At 39.8% G+C, this 25,225-nt stretch overlaps 3 protein-coding genes across 9 annotated transcripts; 1 reads left to right on the forward strand and 2 right to left on the reverse strand.

Moving 5' to 3' along the window:
• Positions 1-989: 989 nt before the first annotated feature.
• On the forward strand, positions 990-9,628 carry LOC102711478. Of its 7 annotated transcripts, none has more exons than XM_040521203.1 (6): positions 990-1,684; positions 2,333-2,584; positions 2,689-2,948; positions 3,152-3,242; positions 6,087-6,249; positions 6,336-9,628. In XM_040521203.1, the coding sequence occupies exon 6, from the start codon at positions 6,420-6,422 to the stop codon at positions 9,156-9,158; it is 2,739 nt and encodes a 912-aa protein (XP_040377137.1). In that variant the 5' UTR covers positions 990-1,684; positions 2,333-2,584; positions 2,689-2,948; positions 3,152-3,242; positions 6,087-6,249; positions 6,336-6,419; the 3' UTR covers positions 9,159-9,628. The 7 variants fall into 7 exon arrangements, with proteins under 7 accessions (XP_040377137.1, XP_040377133.1, XP_006644615.1 ...); XM_040521199.1 differs by having other exon boundaries at positions 2,689-2,910; XM_006644552.3 differs by having other exon boundaries at positions 2,689-2,892.
• LOC102715636 (putative disease resistance protein RGA1) lies at positions 2,343-5,422 on the reverse strand. The gene is made up of 3 exons (XM_040527152.1): positions 4,750-5,422; positions 2,533-4,410; positions 2,343-2,449 (listed from the first exon to the last, which is right to left on the reverse strand). Exons 1-3 carry the CDS (start codon positions 5,420-5,422, stop codon positions 2,343-2,345), a joined length of 2,658 nt encoding a protein of 885 aa, XP_040383086.1.
• A 7,828-nt stretch (positions 9,629-17,456) lies between the features above and the next one.
• Positions 17,457-19,766, reverse strand: LOC102715910 (probable WRKY transcription factor 50). The gene is made up of 3 exons (XM_015834241.2): positions 19,711-19,766; positions 19,459-19,608; positions 17,457-17,928 (listed from the first exon to the last, which is right to left on the reverse strand). Exons 1-3 carry the CDS (start codon positions 19,761-19,763, stop codon positions 17,730-17,732), a joined length of 402 nt encoding a protein of 133 aa, XP_015689727.2. The 5' UTR covers positions 19,764-19,766; the 3' UTR covers positions 17,457-17,729.
• Between the last annotated feature and the right edge of the window lie 5,459 nt (positions 19,767-25,225).

Raw genomic sequence — 25,225 nt, forward strand, 5'->3', positions numbered from 1 at the left:
AGAGGCACGACTCAAGCAACGCTCGTGTGGTGCCCCCCTAGCCTCAGCCCCTTTGCCGTTCCCGAGCGGCACTGACTACCGTGGAGCGCCGTCAACCGTTAACAACTGCCACGTCGTCAACCTGCATCGCCCTGACTGCCGTCGGCCACCGCGTCATCGATCCGCGCTGGCCTGAAGTCGATCCGCGGCGCCCCGCCCGCTGCCGCCCCGAAGCGCCGCCGCCTCTGTCGAGCATGGGAGGGGACGTTGCCGGCTGCCGATAGAGGAGGATGGGAGAGGCGCGGGCGCGACCGACAGGGTGAGGAGAGAGGGCGGATAGGGTGGGAGAGTGGACGGTGGGGGCTGAAATATAAATTTAGATGGGTCCGTTTAAAATGGCCTGCACTAGAGAAGGAACATTTTTAGAAATATTTTCATCTACATGGCATGAGAAAATTAACTATATATCACTCAATACGTATGGCTTTAACAAAATGTCACCCAATACACTACAACTAAAAAATACCACCTATTAGTTTAACTTCTTACCAAAATACCATCAAGTATTATTTTATTAGTTTTGCATCTAACTGCCTTGTAGAATAACTAAGGCCTAGTTTAGTTTGCAAAATCTTTTTGCAAAAATATCACATCAAACTTTTGAACATATATTTGAAGTATTAAACGTAGTCTAATTACAAAACAAATTTCAGATTCCGTCTGAAAACCGCGAGACAAATCTTTTGAGTCTAATTAATTTGTTATTAGCATATGTTGGTTATGTTGGTTACTGTATCATTTATGGCTAATCACGTCCTAATTAGGCTCAAAAGATTCGTCTCGTAATTTTCTCTATAACCGCGTAATTAATTTTAATGTTCATATATATTTAATGCTTTATTTAAATGTTCAAAGATTCGATGTGATGTTTTTTGGAAAAAATTTTGAAACTAAATATGGCCTAAAATACCCTTTGTCGACAGATCAAGTAGAGAGACAGTACACAAATGGAAAAGAGAAGAGAGAGCCCGGCCGGCTCCGACGCCGGCGCTGGCAACCCCTGCCATGTCTTGAAGATCCAAATTTCCGCGAGGTGCACTAGAGCCGAGAGCGTCCATGGCATATCACTACCACTGTCCCATAACACCTCTCTCTCTCTCCTTCATGCGGTGGTGAAATGGCGAGACGGCAACTGATCCGGGCAAGACGGCGGATGAGGATGCGTGCCCCTTTTGTGACTTCTGTGTACGACAGTGTGAGAGCGTACGAGGTGAGTTGTCTCGAGCACGGGGGGCAATTCGCCACGCGCGCTTGGCGTTTGAGGAAATGCCCGCGCTATAGATCTGATGAAGACTAAAGTTTCCCCAAGCTAAGTACCTAACTGACCTCGTAATCTCTTTCAGACTTGCAAAGCCTAAATTTTGCGGTTAGTATGTCAGTAACTCCAACGGCCATAGCAGAATTACTTTTTTTTTTAATTTATAGCAGAATTACCTTGAAGTTCTACTCTTTGATTTTACGCCTAAAGACAGAACCGAGAGAGGGGGCTGGCTTTTCTTTCGTTACAGGCTATTGCTGATTCTATCCTCTCCTTTGTCTAGAGTGTGCAAAATTATCCTGGAAGAACTCTATGAGTGGCGTTCAGCTGGGAGCCTGGGACTGGGAGTACATTAGTGCTCTGTATGTTTGTATATACACCCAGCAGGTTATATGTTTTTTGTTTAGAAGTTCTGATTGCATTTTGTTTGTACCACTTTCTCCTTCGTTCTTACTTACTAAATTGACTTAAAAAAATCCTTTTAAGTATGAGGTATCATGCGATTCTAATATCTGAAAAACCACTCTCCATCTAAACTCTAAGTCTGTTTTAGCTGTAAATAGGACAAGGAAGCGTTGAAGATGATTACATTATCCCCTAATTATTATATACTAGAAAATCTATATTTTGCTTAAGAAAAAAAATCTAAAAAGATCCAAGGGCTATATTAAATGCATGCATTTGTGTGTGTAAAGTAAAGATAGGTTCTTATTAGGGCCTCAGGCATATGGAGGGAGGAACACACTTTGTTTTGCTTGGAATGTAATGAGGTGTATAGATATGGACATATTTGGACACATCCCATAAATTAGGAACACGATCGATTAGAACCAGACAGAATCATGATACCTCGATGAAACTTATCTGCAAAAATACCGAAATGATGACTAGTAGCGAAAGTTTCATTTATTCAATGTGTATACATTTTTCTACTTTTGTTGCATAAGCATTTTTGTCCCAAAGTTGAACTTAGGGTCTTCACTCTAGACTAATTTGGATATTTGACAAATTATTCAAACTCTTGTGTATGCACAGCTTTGGATAATCAGATATGCACAAGAATCTGAGAGAGGTGATATTCTTCAGCCATTCTGGCAAAGTTTCCAAATTTCTGCATGCTGTTATTGTCAAGGTTCGGAGGAATGACAAATGCTGCATACCATGGGGTAAAGAGATCAGTTCAGTGCACCTTGAAATATGAAGTTCCTCAATATGAAGTTCTCGCAGCCCTTCACATTCTGAACACTCTGATAACCCGTCATATAGGGAAACCGACAGATATTTCAGGTTCTGAGAGAAACCTTCTAGTGCTCCTCTAGATCCAATCAATTTCTCATTGTTCATCAACAAGATTAAGCTTTTGACAACTGGGAATTTCACATGTACTGCAGTGAATTTTGGGCATTGGGTGATAGTAATTTCTTGAAGGTTTGGGAAAAGTGCTTCTCTCTCTGATGGAAGCCATACTTCTAGGTTGTGCATGTGAATGAATGAGAGTTTCTCAAGTGAGGTGAATGTGCCATCATCCCCATAGAATTCGTCACCTACACACGTGACAGCATCTATTCCACATAATTCAACAATCTTGAGAAGAGGTAATTGCCCCAATGGAGGTAGGCATTCACATGCCAAATTAACTAGCTTGATCTCAGTAAGTGATTTTAAGTACGGTCGCATGTTTGTTATCCATGATGGAAGCTTCTTTGCTGGATATGAGAAAATGCATAGCACTTTCAAACCACAGTTTGGCTTGAGAAGTTCAAGTATTTGCTGTGCTTTTGAACTAGTCGTATGATCTCCACAGCTTCTGGTCCAACTTAATGTCAATGACTCGAGCTTGTGTTTATTATGCAGGATTACATTCCTTGCATCACCATAAGAAGCATTTTCCATGTTGCATATACCGAGTTCCTTCAAACCAGCTAAGGGGCACAACTCTGAGATGGTATGCTCGTGATTTTCCACTGCAATGTACCTTGGCAATATCTTGAGGTTTGTGAGTTGGTTCATCTGACAGGGCATTTGAGTTAGTAAAGGGCATTCAAGAACGTTTAGGTAGGCAAGACTTCCCAAGTTTTTCATGCTTCTTGGTAAAATAGTGAGGTAATGACAGCCTTCAAGGTTTAGAATTTGAAGATTCACAAGTTTGCTTATAGATTCGGGCAAACTAAGTAGTTTTTCACAATGAGATAGATCCAACACCTGCAAAGTTTGCATCTTTCCAACTGATTCTGGCATTTCAGCAATCTCAGTGCGTGCAAGGTTGAAGTGCGTCAAAAGCTGAAGGTTGCAAATCGAATCTGGTATTGTCTCAATTTCACTGTGAGAGAGATTAAGATAAGTTAATTTTTTAAGCATATCAATTGCCTTAGGTACTCTCTTGATCCTGCAAGATTGCATATGCAGTACACGCATAGCTGTCAGACATTTGCAGAATTCTTCTGGGATGTCTGTGATTGAGCATTTATTGTCAGACAAAAGCATATTTTCATCTCCGAGCAAGATTAGTGTCCTCAAATTTCCCATTTCAAACAATTCTGTTGGAAGCTTGCTTGTCTTGGAGTCAACAAGTAAGGAGAGGCACCGAGCATTGCCTGCATTTTCCGCAGGCCAAACTAATTCCTTCCGTGCATCTATTGCAGAGTGAAATCCCCTGCTAATCCTTTGCGCAAGAAGTTGTATCCCAGGGTGCATCTTATAAATAGCGTTTTCTCTTTGTCGAGGTTTCTGCACTACAATATAGTAGTGTTCTATCATTATCTTGGAGAAGTACATATGCAGGTCAGATTTGCTTCTTGAAAGTTTAGTGAGGTCATCAGCAACAAACATTTCAGTCAACTGTTCAGGAGTAAAGCTATGAATTGGGAACAATGAACAATAAAGAAAGCATTGCTGGATATTGGAAGGTACTTGTTGATAACTGACGAAAGTTGCATCCAACAGAAGTGCATCTTTGTAGAAGACTAGGTCAAATCTGCTCAGGACATGCTGCCAAGCAACTTCAGTCTTCCGTATGCTCTTGAGCTTGTTTGATGCACTGAGTAGTAGCGAGGGCACGCCACAACATGCGTCAGCGATCATCTTTCTGATTGGAACTAGCCGTGGTGGCAACTCTGCAGAATTCTGCATCCATTTTGTGAGAAGCTTCGAAGATTCAATTGGTGAGAGAGGCTTCAAAGTGTATGGTCTGAGAAAGTTGGTCATTGTTATGGCATCTGGAACACGACTAGTGACAATCATCTTGCTTCCTGGCTTTCCGGCACTCTCAAGGACCTCAATCAATAGCTTCCATTTCTGCAGGTTCTGATCCCAAACATCATCCAAGACAATAAGAAACCTCCGCCCACTTAATTTCTCCTTGACAAGGCACTCGAGGCTCTTAGAGTCCTCTGTGTTATGTTGCCTAGTGATTTGTGCTATTCTGCTCAATATCATCATAGCATCAAAACTACTCGATACCAAAACCCAAATTCGGTCATCACCAAATGTCTTGATAACCCATGGATGTGAGAACACTAACTGAGCAAGGGCTGTCTTCCCAATTCCAGCCATTCCAGTTATGGGAATCACTGACAGGCCAGCTTCGCCGTGATCAGCTTGCATCATTCTTAGAACATCACTCACTTCCTTTTCCCTTCCTAGGATGCCCTCTGGTCCTATGCTATGTGCTCGTTGGCAAGCCATAGGTGCGCTGGTGTCTCTATGCCTAGCTGGGAGTCGTATTCTATATGTCTGTGCATAGCATTCTTGCAACGCAACTATTGATTGTTCGATCTTACGGACAATGAGGCGTCGAAAAGGGAGACGTTTAAGGATGAACAATCTGTGTACCTGAATTGGGAGGACCCTTGTTTTTGTTAGATAGCAAGAGACCTTGTTGAGCATGTCATCAATGTCAAGTGTGAGAGACCAGAGCTTCTGAACAAGCTGGTGGTGTTGCTCGTCGTTGGCATTGATCATGAGAATTGCACTGTTGTTGATGCCACAGATCCTCCCATGGACCATCCTAAAATGCGTATGCAGGTCTTGAAGCAGGTTTCCAATGCCAAGCAGCTTACCCTGCTCCTGCACAGATTCACTATACAACTTTTCCACTATTGCTTGCAGTTGATGTTCCACCGCCATGGGTTTTTTCTTCCTTTTCCTTTGAGAAATATAATCACCATGGATTATACCTAGACTTGAAGGGGGTTTTATTCATGTTGAAGAATGAAGAACATCATTTGTTGGGAACTTCATCTAGTTTCCCTTCACGCGGACTTGGTTTTCTATCTGCCAAACTGTTGTCTTTGCCTTGATTAGGTGCATTACATTACATAGGAAACTTCTTAGTGAAGAAAAAGTCCGAGGGGTGTGCTGTGACTTTTCTTCCTTCACAATTGTATCACACTTTCCTGGAGAATGTTTAGTTGGGGAAAAGAAATTTTTTTGTGTCACATCGGACATTTGGCCATATGTTGAAAATGAGGTTTTGGACATAATGAAAAAACAAATTTTACAGCTTACCTGGAAACCAAGACGGTTCTTTTAAGCCAAATTAATCCGTCATTAGCACATATGGATTTCTGTAGCACTTATGGCTAATCATGAACTAATTAGACTCAAAAGATTCATCTCATTTTTCCTCTCATAATTGTGTAATTAGTTTTTTGTTTCATCTGTGTTTAATGCTCCATTGAGGTGTCCAAAGATTGAATATAATGTTTTTTGGGAAAATTTTTAGGAACTAAACAGGGCCACCTGTCACATCTCACAATACGGAGCTAAAAACGCGTTGTATTATTGGCAGGTCATTTTGAGGTTATCGTAACTTGCAGGGAACTTCCCCTCATGCAAATTCAGTATGACCGGCTAGCTTGTTCTTTAGGAACAGATGGCACTGCATGCTCAGCTTCTATATGGTTTGGAGAACAATAAACCTGAACGGTCTGGAGCGCTGAAAAATAACAGAGGTACTGTAAGATTTAAGGTTTCAGTGTTCATCAGTTTCCAATATACATAATCGTTATGTCACTAAACAGTTTTAATTTTCAAACAGAAAGGTTTTCAGGTGGACTCTTATTTCTCTGTCATATTGGCTTGATCCATATTTAGATATTCGGTGTTTGTGTCGTTGTTCAGTATGCTTGTCCATAGAAACATAGAGAAAGATGTCTTTGAGCCACTTGTGGGGCGTATTTCTGAAATTGGGCAACGCTTTTTTGGGACAATCGGTTCATCGGAAACTGGTGAAAAGGATTCTACAGTTCATGGATTTTCAGAGAAGATCAAATGGGAAGTTCAACACCTTGAAGAATTGTTTGAGGGCATCAAGGAAGACAAGGAGGAGGTCTATGAGGATTTTAAGTCTGTTAGCCTGGCAATCTCCGAGTGGCAAAGAAGATTGAAAACAGCATACCTAAATGCATCTAGAGCTCCTCCTCCTTTTGAGGGAATGAAATGGGCAGTGGAGCATCATGAGATGTGGGTTGAAGATAATAGAATAGGAGCCAATGATGAGGTATTGGATTTTGATGAACATGAGCTTTTTGAATCACTTAGATTTCTTAAGACTGCACGAGGTGGTTCAGAAGCTCATCTACTGGAAAGTATCAAGAGTGGGATGCAATGCATAAAGAATGTGTTAATCACCATTCGATCAAGAAAGGAAGCAGACAACAGCAGCTGGTGCGTTGTGGAACATGTCTTCTCCCCGCTACTGAAACTTTTGAAAACGATCGATCGTCTAGTATCAGAAGCTATTGCCCGCAACAACAAGTCTGGGAACTATAAGATCCTTGTCAAGATTGACGATGAAGTCAACTGCTTACAAGGTGCACTAGATTTGATTGATAGAAATATGGATGAGGTTGATGAGAACTTCAGATTAATAGAAGATCTCATATTACCATTATTGACATGTCTTAAGGCCATATACAACGATCAATCAGAATCTTTGAGCTTCCTAGATGCAGTCAAACATGGAGTGAACAACTTGGAAGGTGTACTTGACAAGATTGAGCAGAAGCAGCAGGATGGAAATGATAATTTCCACATTGTCACAGCGGCCTTCTCACCATTGTTGACATGCCTGCGCACCTTCAGGCGCATCTCGTTGGAAGCCTTAGCTCATGAAGATAAATCAGATGCTTTAATTCTGTTGGAAAGGATCAGAGATGAATTGTCACAGCTAAAAGACGTACTTCAGATGGTTCAAGAGAAAGAGAATGGGATATACAGCAATTTTGATGCAATTGAAGAACATATTGATGATATTTATGATGGACATATGAATGTTGAAGGTTCCTTAAAACTTAACCACATGGGTGGTCTGCGAGACAAGCTCCAGTTGATTCATGAAGAGATCACAAATACAAGGGGAAATGTGAATGACTCTTTCAAGGTCCAGGTCGCACCCCGTGTCATGGCTGCATCACATGAAGCTTCATCTTCGCATCAGTCGTCAGCATCAGACACCTGCATTACCATGGAAAGCAAGCATATGTTGCAGCTCAAAGTTATGATTGATGGACTAGAGACAAGACTGAGACAATGCCTTTTATGCCTTGCTGTGTTCCCAGAGGATGCCATCATCAAGAAGAGACTGCTAATTCACTGGTGGATTGGAGAAAGTTTTGTATCTTCAGTTTCTGAAGGCAAGAATTTCTTTGATGAATTGCTGCTCTCCAATGGGTTCATTAAGCCAGTAAAGAAACGCCACTGTGACAAAGTCCACCGATGCAAGGTGCAACCTTGGATCCGTGGGCTATTGATTGAAGCTGCAAAGAGCAAAGCATTTGTTGAGCTCAGTTCTGATGGAAGCTCCAAGAATGACTTTACCAGGACCCGGCGTGCATGCTTGCATGCTGGAAAGATCCTAACCAACTTCCATCCTAATGTTTTGACGATTTACAATATCAAGCAACAGTATGTAGAGTTAGACAAGGCATGGTTTTCCGAGAAGAACTGTTTGAGCACTTTGCAGTTAGGACAATGGCAGGATGCAAATTATGACCCTCGGGCTCATCACATTGAGATCAACAGTGCTAAGTTCCTAAAGCAGCTCAACTCCTGCAAGCAGTTGAAGTACCTGAGTTTGAGAGGCATATCAAGAATTGAGGCTCTTCCAAACTCAATCGGAAAGCTCTCAAAACTTGTCATCCTTGATCTCAAAGCGTGCCATAATCTAGAGGATCTACCTAAGGAAATGATAAAACTAGTGAATCTGGAGTACCTGGACGTTTCTGATTGCTACTTGCTCTCAGGCATGCCTAAAGGACTAGGTAAGCTTGCTCAACTTGAAGTTCTGAAGGGATTTGTCCTATCAAACACCAAAAGCAAAGATCCGTGCCATCTCAACGAACTTGTCATGCTGAAAAAGTTACGAAAGCTGAGCATTAGAATTGGTTATAGCGTAGATAGCGGTCAGTTTGCGAACTTTGTTGAGTTCTGTGCTCTCCAGTCACTTACACTTACCTGGGGGGCACCCTCAATACCTATACATGGGAGCTCTCCAAGTCATGCTGCTGCTCACGCGATGCCTTGTGTTCTCCCCTTAGGTCTTGAGAAGCTGGAGCTCTGTTGTCATCCCCTTGTAGAATTTCCTCGTTGGGTTAGTCCTCAAAAGTTGACAAAATTGAAGAGGCTCTACATCAGGGGGGGTAATATCAGTGGCCTGGGCGATTTGAAGTGCTGGGAGGTGACCGTACTTCGGCTAAGGTTCCTCAAACATATAAACTATTCATGGACTGCCCTGCATGACTCATTCAGGAAACTCGATGTTTTGGAGGTATATGAGTGTGAAAATCTACAGCACTGGCCTTGTGAAAAAGGATTATGGAAGAAAGAACCGAATGGAACGATTGCATCTGTGTTGACCTGAAATATGGATCTGGTCCAGTTGGGTATCGAATTGCTGGCTGAAAATACGAAGATTGAAGGATATATTTCATCAGAAGTATATCTGAAGACCTCGGCGATCATTGTCTGGTAAGATGGAAATTGTCCTGCAGCATATATAAAGATATAAACTTGTAATCATGCTACATATCTAAGCACAAATCCTACTTATTGGGCAACATGCTAGTTTTTTGCCCGGAGTTTAATACAGCTTGATGTTGTTTCTTCTTTTGCGAGAAATCCCAGCAGCCCTTACTCTAATAACAGACACGAGAACTACCCATTATATTAATAAATCATGGTAAAGAAAAGGTGTTCCTGTAATGCAATCATGCGTGGGAGTGTATCAGGCACACTGACAAATCCTCTTTTCTTTCTTGTAACTGGCTATATAAATCTCACTCGTATAATGTACTTTCTCTATTCTCAATTTAAGACTTTCCCACTTTACCATATATTTTTGTTTGGGCTTTTTGGTTGGCACGGTTTGATACATATATGTATAATATATGTAATTATTTAATCATAAGTATTACATTGGCTTGGTTTAGTGGTCACCACAACTCTCAATATGCTCCAATGACCTTTGGTCTCCAGGATAGAAGGGAGGAACAATGACCACTAAGCCAAGATAATACTTGTGATTAAACGATTACATATGTTATACATATATGTATCAAACCGCGGTTTAGTCGAAAAGTTCTCGGGCGCACGCGGCAATTTTGCATTTGCCCCCTTACCGCCCATACAGAGAGCGGCAAGAGGCCAAACTGTAAATTTGCCACCGTGTCGTCATCGTCCGTCCCCGGCTCCCTCCCGGTCGTCTGTCACGTCATCTTTTCACTCTCTAGGAGGGCTGCAGGAGGTAAGATTTGTAAATTTAGAAACAAAAATATATTTTTATAAATTATTTATTAAATAAAATTAAAAATAAAAAAATTCATGACTTAAAGGTTGCGTTTGATTGTCACTTCTCATAACTTATACTTCTATATTTTCCTTGTGTATGTTCTCAAACTGCTAAACATTTTTTACAAAATAAATATAGAAAAGTTACTTAAAAAGTTATATGAGTACATTTTTGAGTTATATGAGTACATAATATTTTTCTAACCCTACTTGGATTCATATGGATGGTAATGAATCTAGATTTATATATATAACATATACATTGATCCACACAAATCTAGTTGATCCATACATAAATCTAGATAGAACAAAAAAATCATATAGCATGAAATGGATGAAGTACTTAATTGATCATGCGGCAATCTGCTTTGCATGTCGCTAGGAGATGGTCCCCCTCCCTAATACAGCCTTCATATTAAATAAAACATCCTATGTCCCAGGAGGCACCAAGCGCTGGTCGGACAGTTTGGTAATATGTCTCCGGAGGCACTAAGTGCTGACTGGAAAATCTGGCTGACCTGGGCAGACCGTTCGGATGTCGTGGCTTTCAATGGACGTATGAGGGCATTTTTAGTGTATATTTTCTTAGCAAGTGCTAAGGATGGATATGTCACGAGGTGTTAGCTTGGTTAAGTATGCTCCAATGTTTAGACTCATATAGCTTAGACTAAGGTAGGACCCACTAAGATAAAAAGATATTATTCTTCTCACCTTTATCCACCATGCAACATTAAATATTTAGCTAAAATATTTTTTTAATCTTAGCACTAGTTGCATAAATAAGCAATGGGTACTTAGAAAATTTAGCTTAACACTCTTTCTCCAATGTATAGCCTCCATCTCATACATTTCTCTCTTATCTATGCACCTTTTTAGCTTATACATTGGGGCTGCTCTGACAACATCTACTTAAATACATCTTTGTCTCTAGTTGTTGGTTGGCCACTCACTCCAAACCAGAGTTATTTTAGGGCTTTGCTAAGACATTTTTGCTCCTTCCACCTAATTCTTTAAACCTAGAAGTGATTCTTTAGTGGATCTAGGGATTTTGGGGTTGACTTTTTCATGTGAATCTTAGGAAGGTCTTAAGCAAATTATGGATTCCATTGGGCTGATGTTTGGAGATTATTACTCTTGGAGGTTCTCCTCTTATATGGTTAGGCGTCGCTTGGTAGTTTCCAAATTCGTTGTGGCTGACTCAGGAAGTTTGTGAATGCTTCACCTTGCCTCCGAAAGAAAAAGAGGTAACCTTGTGATAGTGGAATTGCTTGCTCTCTCCTAAGAAGTTGCAGGGCAGAGTAAATCACACTTGGGATTGGATTGATTGCTTGACCTCGACCTCGATCTTAGTGGTCGGTTTAGAATCAATCATTTAGAAGTGTGGATTTGGAGACCATTTTTGACTTTTAGATTGAGAGCTATGTGAGGAAGAGGTTCGAAATGGATCTGGCTCTTAGGAGCTCCTCAACGGAGAGTGAGATTCTTGAATCCGAACTTCGGGAAAACATTCGTGTGTCTCCTTTTGTGATTCTATTTTTTCTCTGTTTCTTGCTTGCACTAAGGCCGCGTTCGGCTAGCTCAGCTAGATATCTAGATTCCTTCATTTTCCGTGCGCACGTTTCCTAAGCCGCTAAACGGTGTATTTTTTTCAAAAAAATTATAGAAAAATTGCTTTAAAATATTATATTAATCTATTTTTAAACTTTTTATAATTAATAATTAATTAATCATATACTAATATATTGATGTGTTTTCCGCACCGAATAACTTACCCCAACACCACTCCAAATGAACATGGCCTAACTCTGTTATTGCATATATCCTCTCTGCACCTACACAGTTCTTTCTCATGAAAAGAGGATTATTTGAATCCTTTTTTTTCAAAGATAGATGGTCCAGCGTTCGATCCAAACTAGACGGTTTGACGTTCTAGACCGGACGGTCCGACCAGCTCGCTCGGGTTCACCCGAGGAAGCCAACCGGACGGTCCGACCTCCCTGACCGGACATCTTATAGTTTTTAACCACTGTTATTTTTGGTATTTTTTAGGAATGCCTATTCATCCCTTCTAGGCAACTTCTTTGGGACTTTAACTATACAAACATAAGTAAACACACATGCCTTTTCTGATGAAGTTTTCAATATGGGCACATCACTAACTACTTAGTAAGATTAGGAAAAACGAATTGGCAAGTGATGTCTTATTCAATTATTACTTCTATTTATTTTAGGCTCTGTCTATTTCAGTTTAGGATTATTGTATCTGAATCATAGAAATAATCTAAAACAAACAATTAGATTGTTGTGATAACTTATTATAATCTATAGGCATGATTACAATAATATGGTAACCTCCTCCATGGTGATTTTTAAATTGTTGGGTGGCTAAATACCCACTACCCTGGGTATTTTAAACTAATTACCCACCTTGTCATTCATTACATACTTCAGCTTATAATAATCCGGCTTGTAGTAATATGACTCAATAATTTAGATTATAGAATTCTAAGTGGAAACAAATATGACCTTATCCATATTAACAACCTAGTACACATGACCCCTCCCAAGTCTTAACTACAAAACCCTCAATTTTGTTATCATATCCATAGCCATCATACCAAATAACCAGGAAGCTTTTTCTTTGGTTGGTTAAACAATTTTAAACATGATATCTTAAAAGCTATTCAAGCATGGCACCTTTTGGCTTTTGTTTTGATGTAACTGTATGAAATCAAGCTTAATAATAACTACTACTTCAACCCATAAATATAAGGATTTCTGGCTATGTACCCGGACAAGTACCAAAGATATTTATAGTACAATCACAAACTAGAAATGGAAACAATACTTAATCAGCAAAGAAATAAAGAACAAACCATACACCGCTATGCCAATGTTAGGGTCATCCATATGGGCGTGCAGCAAATGAGCCCCCCACCCCCCTCCCCAAAAAAAATAAAATCCAAGGCCCCTAGACCCACATGCCAGAGAGAATGTGGAGACAAGGGAGAACAAGTGGAGGCCTAGCCATGCCCAACATTTTTCATAAAATCTAGGGTTGAAAACGGTCGGGAAAACTACCTAACCACTTTTGTTCCTACATTGTTGTCTCGGGAATAGGAGCGGCAGAGGGAATGCTTGTCGGAAAAACAAAATCGGTTACACGGTATATCGAAAACGATCCATTTTGATCAAGAACATGCCGATAACAATCGGGAATCAATATTTCAAAACAGGAATAACAAACTATGTAACCACTTCAAATATTTGACGCAGCAAAACTAGTGCAAATGTGATACTAGCACAATACATAAAACAATTGATGAAAACATACAACAACATATAAATTAGTTGATCAACACATACTCATAAGATCATGCTAGAGTTCAAAGTGTCAACGACTCATAACACATGACACATCCACTCATCTTCAGCTGTCCTTAAGCCCTGACTACCTACACCTTGGTCGTTGACTCGTTGGTGCGCGCCCCTACTGCCTGGGCGCAGCCACAGCCACGCGACACACAAGGGCCGTGAGCCGGTGAGGGTGTGAGGTTGCCTAGGCTTGGGAGGAGGCGGTGGGGCAGCTTCGATGGCGGGTGGCGGTGCTGGGCACTAGTGGCCTAGAGGCGGAGGAGAGGTAGAGTGGAGCAGGGAGAGGGGGCGATGCTGATTTGGTCAGGTGGTGGGGGAGCTTCGGGTGGTGCTGGCGGCCTACAGGCGAAGCGGCGGCGCTGAGTAGGCGGAAAAGAGGCATCGTCGCGCCGATGCCGACTAGATTTGATGCGGAGAGGTGGGGGATGCGATGCGCCAATGCCGACTATGCTAGGGCGTCGATGCGGAGAGGTCTAGGAGTTGTCGACTGCTAGGGTGTGAGGTGGGCTGTGGGGATCGGCGTTGCGCTGGGCTGAAATGGAATTTGGGCAGCCCATGTACGGGAATGACCATGAAAATTATCCTGGGAAAATGCAGGAACCGTTAAAATGGTCAGGAAACCACCTCAATCGATTTCGCTTCCAGTTTTTCCTGTATTTTCACTGGTTTCCTGTTTTTCATGTCAAAACGATATATATGGTGCTGGTCAGGACAGGATTTTCCTGTCCAATTTTCAACCCTAATAAAACCTACTACACAAGCACATACTTATGTTAAGCACCTGGTTAAGTTGCCCCATCCAACTCTAACAATGTCGCTTCGAATGTAAGTGTCCCTCATATTTTTATCCTGGCTCCGTCACATCTTGCCAATCTCGTTGTCTCGCCAGCACCTTCTGCTCCATACGATGCCCTGCCATGCCACCCACCGACTGCTGCCCCTACCACTGGCGCTAACAGCCTTGGCCCTTTAGTGCTTTACGGTGCCCAATGGTCCCTGACTATCGAGGAACAACACAGCGGCAAAGCCATAACCGCAGCACTATCTACACAGATTATTGTGGTTATACCTGCACGCTTTCGGTGACGGCTGAGTTGTGAAATTCACATCCTCTGTCATTATGACAAAGTACAAGTGATTGATATATAAGCAGATGAGCTCATAGAAAGATATGGCCCGCATATAAGTGATCATAATGATGGTAACATAATGACAGGGGATCCAAGCCCTGGGTTGTGACCTAATGTTTCCCAATTTTGGTGCATATGTTTATCTAGTATGTACATTAAATTAGGTTTTGTTCTTTGCATCTCGTATGCATATTTTTATAGGTTTGTCTAGTATTTAAACTTCCAAGCTATGTCTTCTATAAGTCAGATTAAAATTTATGACTTGGGCTGTGAAATATACAATAGTATGCCTGATGAACCAGTCTGAAAATTGGGTTTGTCATCCAACAATAAGAAGCGGAAGAATAGAACATTTAACTCAATCTAAAAAAGGAGCTATGCCTTTGTATATTATTAAAAACATGGTAGCCCGCACAGATTGCGCGGCTCGCGTTATTATAAAATCACTTTACATCGTAGCATATTTAATATTTTATTGTGAAAAATATTAAACATTAATGTATTTTAAACTCTGATCTAAATTGATCAAATTTATACGTATACTATTCTAAATATAATATGGTAATTCATATTGTGGATGCTTTAGTATTCTCTTAATAATACAATAAGTCAAAGATATAGAAATTTTATGGTATATTTGTTTCTCTTCTTGTCTCTATTTTTATCTTTAAGTTAGTGGTATTACCTCAGTATTGTCAATGCTATTATTCCACCTACCTAGAATTTCTTTTATCACATTAGTATAGGTTTGAGGATCTAATTTAATCCGTTAGCTGTAACTTTTATGTAGATAAGAGGATCTAGCTATTTTATTTTTCTTTTTTTAATGTGAGAATTCTAAGAATTTTTAATTGACGTGAGAACATCCAGGGCGGATGCACAATATATTGAGTGGGGTCCTATGACCCCACTTAAATTTAATACTTAGTGTATTACTAATGTGTAATTAAGTAAAAAAGGTTTGAGCACACTAACCATTCTAATAAGGTGCCTCCACTCGATTTTTGGGCTAGATCCGCCCCCGAGAATATCTACTTATTTTTATCTTATTGGATTAACATGTGGCTCCTAAAAAAGTCATCAGTCAATATACTTTTTATCTAGATTTAAATATTTCTAATCTTTACTCATGCATAAACTCCTTTCTCATTAATAATTAGTTGTAACCTCAATTTAAGATATTTATAAATTACATTTCCACATGAACTTTTTTATAATATTAACAATATTTCTATATTGTACTCCTTCATAAGCTCTTTTATCCATAACTTTATTTTTTAATCCAACTTTAGATACTTCTAAATTGTAATTCCACGCGGATGCTTTTTCTGTTAACATTACTTATTTTAAATATGAATTTTAGACGTTTCTAAATTGTTTCTACATGAAATCTTTTTTTACTTTTCCTTTTTAAAAATGTATTTCTAATTTAATTCGGTTCTGTTTTCCTAAGTTCAGTGTGGGATTTTTTAGGGCATGAAAGCATACGTAGTGGCTTCGTTTTCTACGTTATAAAATATAATAGATTCTAAGCCTCAAAGGCAAACATAAAGTTGAAATAAATAATACCTTTGTTGCCGGTTGTTACATTCTCCTCGTATAAATTGACACCCTCGTATTTTTGCTTATAAGACAAAATTTGAAATTTTGAGTTTAGCTTTGGTTGATATTGATATTTTTCATAATAGTTTATTTGTATCCTTGGCTTTTTGATCATTAAGAGAACATATATAAAAATTTTATTCATAAATTATTTTTATTTGGATCATTCTCTAAAAAAGAACGGATCATGGCCTGATTTTATCGATGCATTGACGTGGAAAAGATATATCAATGCTCATGTGGATATATTTTACATTGAGTCTGGATTTTTCTTTAATTTTGTGTTGGCCTTTTTCTTTTCTTTAATTTGGAGGTCCAATGTGTAGGCCTCAAAATTTGGTCACCATGAGACCTACGTCCGAACCTTTCTTTCCTTTTTTTTTTTCAATTAGATCACAGTCCTAATAGGCCGGTGGCATCCATGGCCCTACGACCGCGTTTCTTCTTTCTTTTTTTACACTACATTACGTCGTGTCCGACTCAAAAAAAAAGATATTTTCTTTTTTTTCTCTTGTAGTAGTCCGACTAAAAAATATGTTCTTTTCCTTTTCTTTTTCTCTTATTTTTTCAATTAATCTCATAATTTCTAACCCGTTAGAGATAACGTGGACCCTTCTTTTTCTGTTACTTTATATATATAATAGATAGATAGATATTACAAGTTTCAATGTTGACAATGATTCCAATGGACAATTAACCTAGTGTAAACGCTGATATTTTTCAGCTTGAAATATCTATTTTAAGATATTTGGATTCGCACAAAACCCTTGAATTTTATAGGACTGCCCAGTTACTCTAACAATGGGCGTTGCCAAGGGCTAACCCCAGTAGTACAAAGAGAGTTCCGACCCCAATAGTAATAAGAACCTATATGTTCATCTTCCATCATATGGACGGAAACTAAACGAAGCATGCACTTCTTATGAAGGAAATTGCAGCTGGTAACCTGTATGACCGTTTCAAAATGCAACACACACAATGTTTTGGCATCAGAAATGCTTCAAATGCAGTTAACAAGAGCACAAGAAGAAGAAATGCACGGTTGTTTGGTGAGATGCCAATTAAGTTCTCCCTAGTTCCTACCTACGACGAAACTTTGCGAACTTTGGCATGTAAATTAAAATACACGGTCATCTAATTGGCATCAGATAGTTTAGGGATTTTGTCAACCATCGTACTAGCTAGGGAGTAGGGACAGAGAGTATACTCTACTAAGAGTACATTGTCTTTGAAAGTTAGGAATTTTACAAAATATTTACCGCATAAGCATTTCAGTTCTCGAGAAAATCTTTTGGAAGATCCCCACTCAAAAGAAAGGTCTGAAGTTTGATGACAAACCTAGCTAATATCAGCCTCTAATCCAAATTGAGTCAACTCTAAGAAATTAATCAAAATCAGTTGGTAGGCAAACATTAGGAGCATAGAGCCCACTTCGAATCGAACAGTGGTACAGCCCGTACAACAAACTAGAGCTGCACATCAAGCTAGCTATCCAGCTGCTGGCCCAGCAAAGCATGCATATGCTCTAATTAATTAATTTAATTAAGGTCCGGGTGATGCATCCCGGCGACGAAAAAGCGGCCGGAGGCGGCGTCCTGCGCGGCGTAGTACACCGTGCCGGGGCACACGTGGCTGTGTCTCCCCTCGTACATCGTCACCACGTACCGCGGGTCGTTCCTGTCCCTCTCCACCCTCTTCTTCACGGTGCACCCCTCCGTCGAGCACCGGTAGTAGTTCCTGCATGGCACGCGCGCGCGAATCGATTCAAATCGCCACAAAATTAATCAGTATTATGCACATTGCCTAGAGCTGCGTTTTTAGTTTAGCAGCAGAGTATTAGGCATGGAGTGAAAAATACATAGTTGATCCTTAAATTATATACTACCTCCATTTTATAACATCAGATGTTTGATTTTTTTGTTGCAACATTTGATCATTCATCTTATTTAAAAATTTAGTATAAATATAGAAAATGATAAGTCGTGCTTAAAGTTCTTTTGATAATAAAGTAAGTCACAAGCAAAACAAATGATATTTCTATATTTTTTAATAAAACAAATAGTCAAACATTGCAACCAAAAACGTCAAACATCTTATGTTATGAAACGGAGGGAGTATCATCTAGGTCCATAGACAAAACATACATCTAGGTCTCTAATATTGGATTAATGTATGAACCGATAACTAAAGTACAAATGATGTAGCTTATGACGCTGACATGATTGTCAAGATGGTGGGAATTTTGTATTTAGATCTTTACGCAGCGGTATTCCCTAATTTAGCTTTCACCCCCATATTTTTGCTTATGTTTATGCTTATAAGCTAACTTTTGAATTTTTTAACTCTAAATTTAGAGTTGATTTTAGACTTTTTCATCAAAGTTTGTTTTTTCACCATTAGTTTTTAGATCACTAAGAATACGTATATAAAAAATTTTATTCACGAATTATGTTTCATTTGTAAATATGTCGTTCTTTTACATGTGGATTCTTAGCGATGTAAAAGACAAAACAGAAAAAATAAACTTCGATGAAAAGATCTCAACATCTACTCCAAATTTACAATCAAATATTTAAATTTTAACTTATAAGCAGAAACAGAAGCAAAAAGATAAGGTGCTACTGCCTTTTCAAATCAGGATGTCTTTATCTCCTATTTTACCGAGCTCCAATGAAATGAGTAATTAAAATTGAAGTTTTTGGGATAAACAAGACTAAAAAAATAAAATCTTCTTGGAATGTAGGTAGTATATAAATTAATGTAAAATCTCCGTCATAGTGGATAGACATATTGGTGTTTGAGATATGTACATGTACTTTGGGGAACATCTTAAATCAAGATTAGATATTTAAATGTGAATTTTGTAAGTTTGGATTTAGATAATATTCTCGTCGAAGTTTAAGGACCGATCATCATTTGTTTCACTCTTACTAATACCACTAGACTGAAGTGAAATCATCGGCTTGTCGTGCACATGTATGCACGTATAAGCTACCGGCCAGTAAATATAACGATAGGCGATGACGGCATATTTATAAAAAAAATAATTCGTGAATAAAATTTTTATATAATATTCTTAGTGATTCAAGAGTTAAGGCTGAAAAATAAGCTATGGTAAAAAAGATCATAAAATCAAGAGTTAAGGCTGAAAAATAAGCTTTGGTAAAAAAAGATCATAAAATCAACTCTAAATTTAAAGTTAAAATTTTAAATTTTAGTTTATAAGCATACGCAGAAACGAAAAGATAAGATGACAGTAATGTGTACCTCGGATTAGGGCTGTTCTTGACGGTCTTTTTGCCGTACTTCCTCCACTTGTACCCGTCGTCGAGAACCTCGTCGTCCGACCTCGTCCGGAACGCGATCCTGTCAGTCGTCCTCGCTCTACCCTCGTCGGCCAACGCCGCGACCGCCGTCCTGAAATGTTCACCCTCGGATCAAAATTTAGATTTTAGATGCGCACCGCACAGCACATGCATGTGGTCGGTCTTGATTCATAAATACGGCGAGATCGAGCACCTTGTATAGCCGGTTGCAGCAACATCCGGCACGACCGGTGCAGCCGCCGCCATCGCCGGCTGCGGCGGCGGCACGAACGACGCGCCTGGCACGGCTGCTGGCGGTGGCGGCACGCCCTGCTCGCCGACGGGCAGGTAGTCGAAGAGGTCGAGGTGCTGCTGCCTCAAGGCCGCGCCGAAGGTAGGCGGAGCGAAGGAGGCGGAGGCGGAGGCGCCACCGTGCGGCCAGGGGGCGCGCGCCGCCATCCAGCTGCTGGCGGCGTGCGCGCGCGGGTCGTGGCAACGGAAAGCAAACGGCGTGCTGGCTCCCGCAGCCGCCGCCATGTACATGTGCATGGGCTGGCTGCGTGGGCGTGGACGAGCTCTACGTGACACGCGCCGAAGCGTCGCCTACTTTATAGAGCGAGCGGCGCCGGCCGCGACGTGACGAGACGTCGGTGGGCTTCGCACCGAGCTTCCTGCAGGTGCAGGCTCGATCGGGTCGTTGGATGGAAGCTTCGGCGCGCGAGAGCGACCGTGCGGGAGCCGCCTCGTTCCGAATTGTAGCCTAGCTAATTGCTTTAAACTTGTTGCCGCCCGCGCGCACGGTCTGGCCTGTCGCTTACATGTACAGCAACTGGGCGGGTGCGTTGGGTTTGCCGTTTGCGTGGACGAGTCGCGGAATGGACTAGTGGACGTCACCTTTTGTGCCTCTTTGATTTGCCCTCGTGTGGCAAGGTGCATGTTTGGACTTTGCCGGGGGAGGCCGGCGTGGGGAGAGCGGTGCATGATGTCTACGTTCAGGCGCTGTTCAGCCGCCACTGGAGCGATCAAGTTGCAGTAAATCCTATGAGGAGTGTACGTAATTCTGTGTTCTTTTGGTACAACTCCAATTTCTCGGGGAGGGGGTGTTAGAGAGTGGAGCTCTCTAAACTTTGGAACTGCTCAAACTCCGTTGTATCTCTCTAATTTATTGTTACATTAACGTCTCAAAAATAGAATGCTCTTCACTTTTTTAAAATTTTAATGCATTTTGCACGTATCTTTTCAAATTACAATGCATTAGTCCTCCCACTTACGTACTAAACTCAAATACAATATAATTGTTCGAGAAATAAAAATCTTTCTAGCAGAGGGAAGCTAAAAATAAAGTTTTTAGTAGCTCAAACAGTGAAGAACTTATCCTAACCAATGTTTAAAAAACCATAGAGGAGCGGTTACCATACTAGCAATACATATAAAAACAGATCAAGTTCGTCTACCGTCGAAGTCACGTGACTTTGTCAAGTCACTAACATGTGGAGTGACATGTGGACTATATGTCAGTGACAAAGGTACGATGCCTAAAAACCGTGTGATTAACCACGGTGGTTAAACAATGTAAAACAATACTAAATTTGATCAAAGTTCTAAATATTTTAAATTCTGTTTAATTAGGACAGCTACGACAGTTTTACCACTAATGTCGGCTGATCACTTACCATGTGGTTTTGCAATCCCTAACACCACTCACTTCACTGTGTTCCTCTTGCAGCACGGCTAGCTGGATCGAGCCTGGTAGTTGCATCGACAGTCGGCAGAGCATCAAAAATCCCGACCTGCCTGCAGCTAAGCCGCTCCTGATCCCATACTTGCCACAGGACACGTCGCCGTCATATGTTTATGTCGACGATACCTAACGTATAGTGATCCTCTAGGACAAGTATTCCGTACTCTACACTCCGGCTCCGCTAGGCGCTAGCCGCATGGGCGGCGGCGCAGAGCTCGCCGTCGGCCGGCAATGCCGCCTCTTCCGTAGCTTTTGCCCGCGTGCTCGTCCAAAAAACAACTGATGCCCATATGATCGCCAGGGCAACCTGCTAGGCTGCTGCTCCCTCCATTTTATGTATTTTATATATGAGACCGTTAACTTTTAGAATCATGTTTGACCATTCATTTTATTTAAAATTTATATCCAAATATGTAAAATTATAATGCATAATTAAAGTTTCTATAATATTAAATCATATTATAACAAAATAATTAATAATTATATAATTTTTTAAATAAGACAAATAATCAAACGTGACGTGGACCTAAAAGTCAACGGCGTCGTATAAAAAAATTATAGAGTGTCAGTCCGCAGCTTGCTAGTCTCCAATCTTCCGGAAAGGTCCCTGAAATGAGAGATATCCTCTTGAGGGTTAAAAGAGTTTATCTACAAACTTGATGTGTACTATTCACCGGTTGTTACTGGGTAGGCATGCACGCACGACTTAACGGTGGGAATCACCGAATCAGCACATCCTTTTCAGTTCTGACTTCTTAGTGTCGTTGTCGTAAAATTATTTATTGCCTTTTGTGTACTTATCTTTTAAATTGCTAAATGATATATTATGGTCAAAAGTTTCAAGTTAATCATGTCGTATTTTTAAAATAAAATTTTAACTTTTACTAGTAAATTTATTATTTTCAATAAAATAGCTATTAAAAATGAATAATTTTTTATCTTTCTATAATAAAAAGAACGTAGCCACTAGGGCTTCAAGTGACGCGCCACTTTAGGTCCCGTCCTTGGGTCTGTTTAGGGGAACTTTACATTATGAGAAGCAGCTGCTTGGTAGCTAGCTTCTGAGAAATTGGAAAAGCTCCTAAACACAGCTTCTCCAGATTCTGGATTCTTAGTTCATTTTTCAGAATCTGTAACTATAGATTCTCAGAAGCTGTGGACCGTTTGGGGCAGCTTCTGGCACAAGTAGCTTCTGAAAAAAGCTACAGCTGGGAGAAGCTCCTCCAAACAGACCCCTTGTCTAGTTCGCTATGCTGCTATATATCTACCTTTTTTGTTTGACCTAGTTGATTTTTAAGTCTATCATTGATCATTTGTCTTATTAAAAATATATAATTATTATGTTATGATTTTATTAACCGCTAAAAAGAGCTTTAAGAAGGACATATTTTTATGTATTTAAAATAATAAATAAGACACATGATCAAACATATTTAAAAGTTAACGATGTTAAACAAAAACACTAACAAAGCATGTAGAGAGCAGTAAAGCCACCATTCATTGTAGGTTTAAAACCAAACAAGTTAATATCACTGTCCCCTGGAACCAGCCAGGAACACAGACTAGACAAACAAAAGACAAACAAAGGGCCTGTTTGGGACCTTTAGATTCTGAGAAGCAGCTGCTTGGTAGCCAGCTTCTGAGAATCTGGAAAAGCTTCTAAACTCAGCTTCTCCAGATTCTGGATTCTTAGTTTATTTTCCAGAATCTGTACCTACAGATTCTCAGAAACTGTGGACCGTTTAAGGCAGCTTCTGACAAAAGCAGCTTCTGCGAAAAGCTGCAGCTGGGAGAAGCTCCTCTGGCCCAAAGATTCGCTTCGACGAGTTTGCTAGGTTTAGCAGGTGCCTGTCTATACCTGTATTTCGCAATCACAGTGCATGCGTAATGTTGTTTGCAACTACCGGCCAGATCATGTTTCTAGAATACAATTGAGCACGATACCGCTTTCACTTGATCTGATATTGTATCTTGTTTACAAGTTACTCCTTGTTCCAAATTTAAAATATTTAAATTTGATACTAAAATATAAATATTTCTAGTACTATCTATAAAACTATATGTCAAATCAATTACTTATCATTTAAATTATTTTCATGTTATTTCCACCTACCTCACTTCTATCATTCTTTATTTATTAAGCATTGAGACCTAAAAATAAGATAGCAACCATCTCCTGGTCAAGGGGTGATTGTTTCGATGTTTTAGAAAAAATCCAAACGACATATTTATAAATAAAAAATAATTTGTAAATAAAAATTTTATATATGTATTATTAACAATCTAAAAGTCAATGCTGAAAAATAAACTTCAGTAAAAAATCCAAAATCAACTTTAAATTTAAAGTTAAAAATTTAAATTTTGATTTGTAAGTATAAAAATAAGGTCTTGGAATAATCTGAAAAAGGTGGGATGAACGTTGTCGAGGAATAGTCTTTCGTGGTGATCCAAGCACGTGGGCGTTTTGGGAGGGAGGGCTAGCCAACACTCCAGCTCAATACATTGTATTTTCAACCTGCAGCTAGTGTCTCAATGTATCAGTAGCTTTCAGAAAATATTTTTCCGTCCCTATCCACATATATTTAGTAACATTGTAATCTGGTGGCCACAAAAGCGTCGAGCAAAGGATAAAGAGTAGATTGTTTTATCTACATACCACAAATCCTTACACTGCTGCGTACTCGTTACACGTGGCAAATAATGAAGATGCATGCCGGCATACTATTCTGGAGTACGTGATTAAGACCCTGCTGGATGACACGGACTTTTCCATAGTCTCTCTCACATCGAATGTTTGGATATTAATTAGAAGTATTAAATATAGATTATTAATAAAATTCACTTCACCCTCTGAACTATTTTGGGAGACGAATTTATTGAGTCTAATTAGTCCATGATTAGCAAACATGATGCTACAGTAAATATTTGATAATCATGACTTAATTAGGCTTAAAAAATTATCTAATAAAATAGAATTTATTTATGCAATTAGTTTTATTATCAGTCTATATTTAATACTCCTAATTAATATCTAAATATCCGATGTGATAAGAAAAAAAAGTCTTTGGATTCAAATAGCCACTGCGTAGTGAACAATACAACATGAAACATGCTGAAGTTGACCCAAGATGGATTCATCACAAACGAAAATTCGCATGGAAAGATTACCCTTCCTTTCTGGCCGGCCACTAACCTGTTTGAACTTTCTCACCGCTGACCGGACAAGATCCGGGAAGAAGGTCGAGCGTCCAAGCTCCTAATCCCGGAAGAAACATTAAACAGCATTTGGGTTTTGTGGCCACTGCCCATCCACGTCGTCAAAGGTGTTTGCTCGAAACAGATGTTCAGAGACATAACTGCAGAGATTTGTTGCAACACGAAGTGTTCTGGAAGAGGCCATGGTTTGTCAGCAAGAAAGTTTGTTCCGTCCTAGGATTTCAACAGCCAGCCAGTCGCAAACAAGCGAAACGGCGACCAATCGCAAACCTTGCTATACTGCAGTTCTCTCTCTTGCCATCCTCCTATTTAGTTTAGTATTTACGGACCATTAGAATGTCAAAGAAACAAGCACGGATTTGCATTTACCCTACATGTATAGGGAAAAAGTAGTTGTCAAATATTTTTTCAGAAATTTCATGATAATTAGGATGATTCTCATGGCTGGAGCACGTGCCCTTAAGAATTAAGGTGTTTAAAAACCTACCATCAGTAAGAGCTAAAAAGCGTAAAATGGTGCGAAACAAAATATAAGAACAAATTTAACAATAGAGCTAACTAATAGCTATAAATTTATATTAGAGCTAACACGTGCAACAAGTTACCTAAAATGTTGGCTATAATATTTTATCTCATATCTCTTCCTCTCCCACTTATATATTTAATGTATTTATATCTAAGCATGCGTAGAGCTAGCCTTTATAAAAAAGCCAACACATTTTATTTTTTATTGCCTCATGTATATAAGAGCAGGTACAATAGTATACTATAA

This window comes from Oryza brachyantha, chromosome 1, assembly GCF_000231095.2.
Source record: "Oryza brachyantha chromosome 1, ObraRS2, whole genome shotgun sequence".
NCBI lineage: Eukaryota > Viridiplantae > Streptophyta > Magnoliopsida > Poales > Poaceae > Oryza > Oryza brachyantha.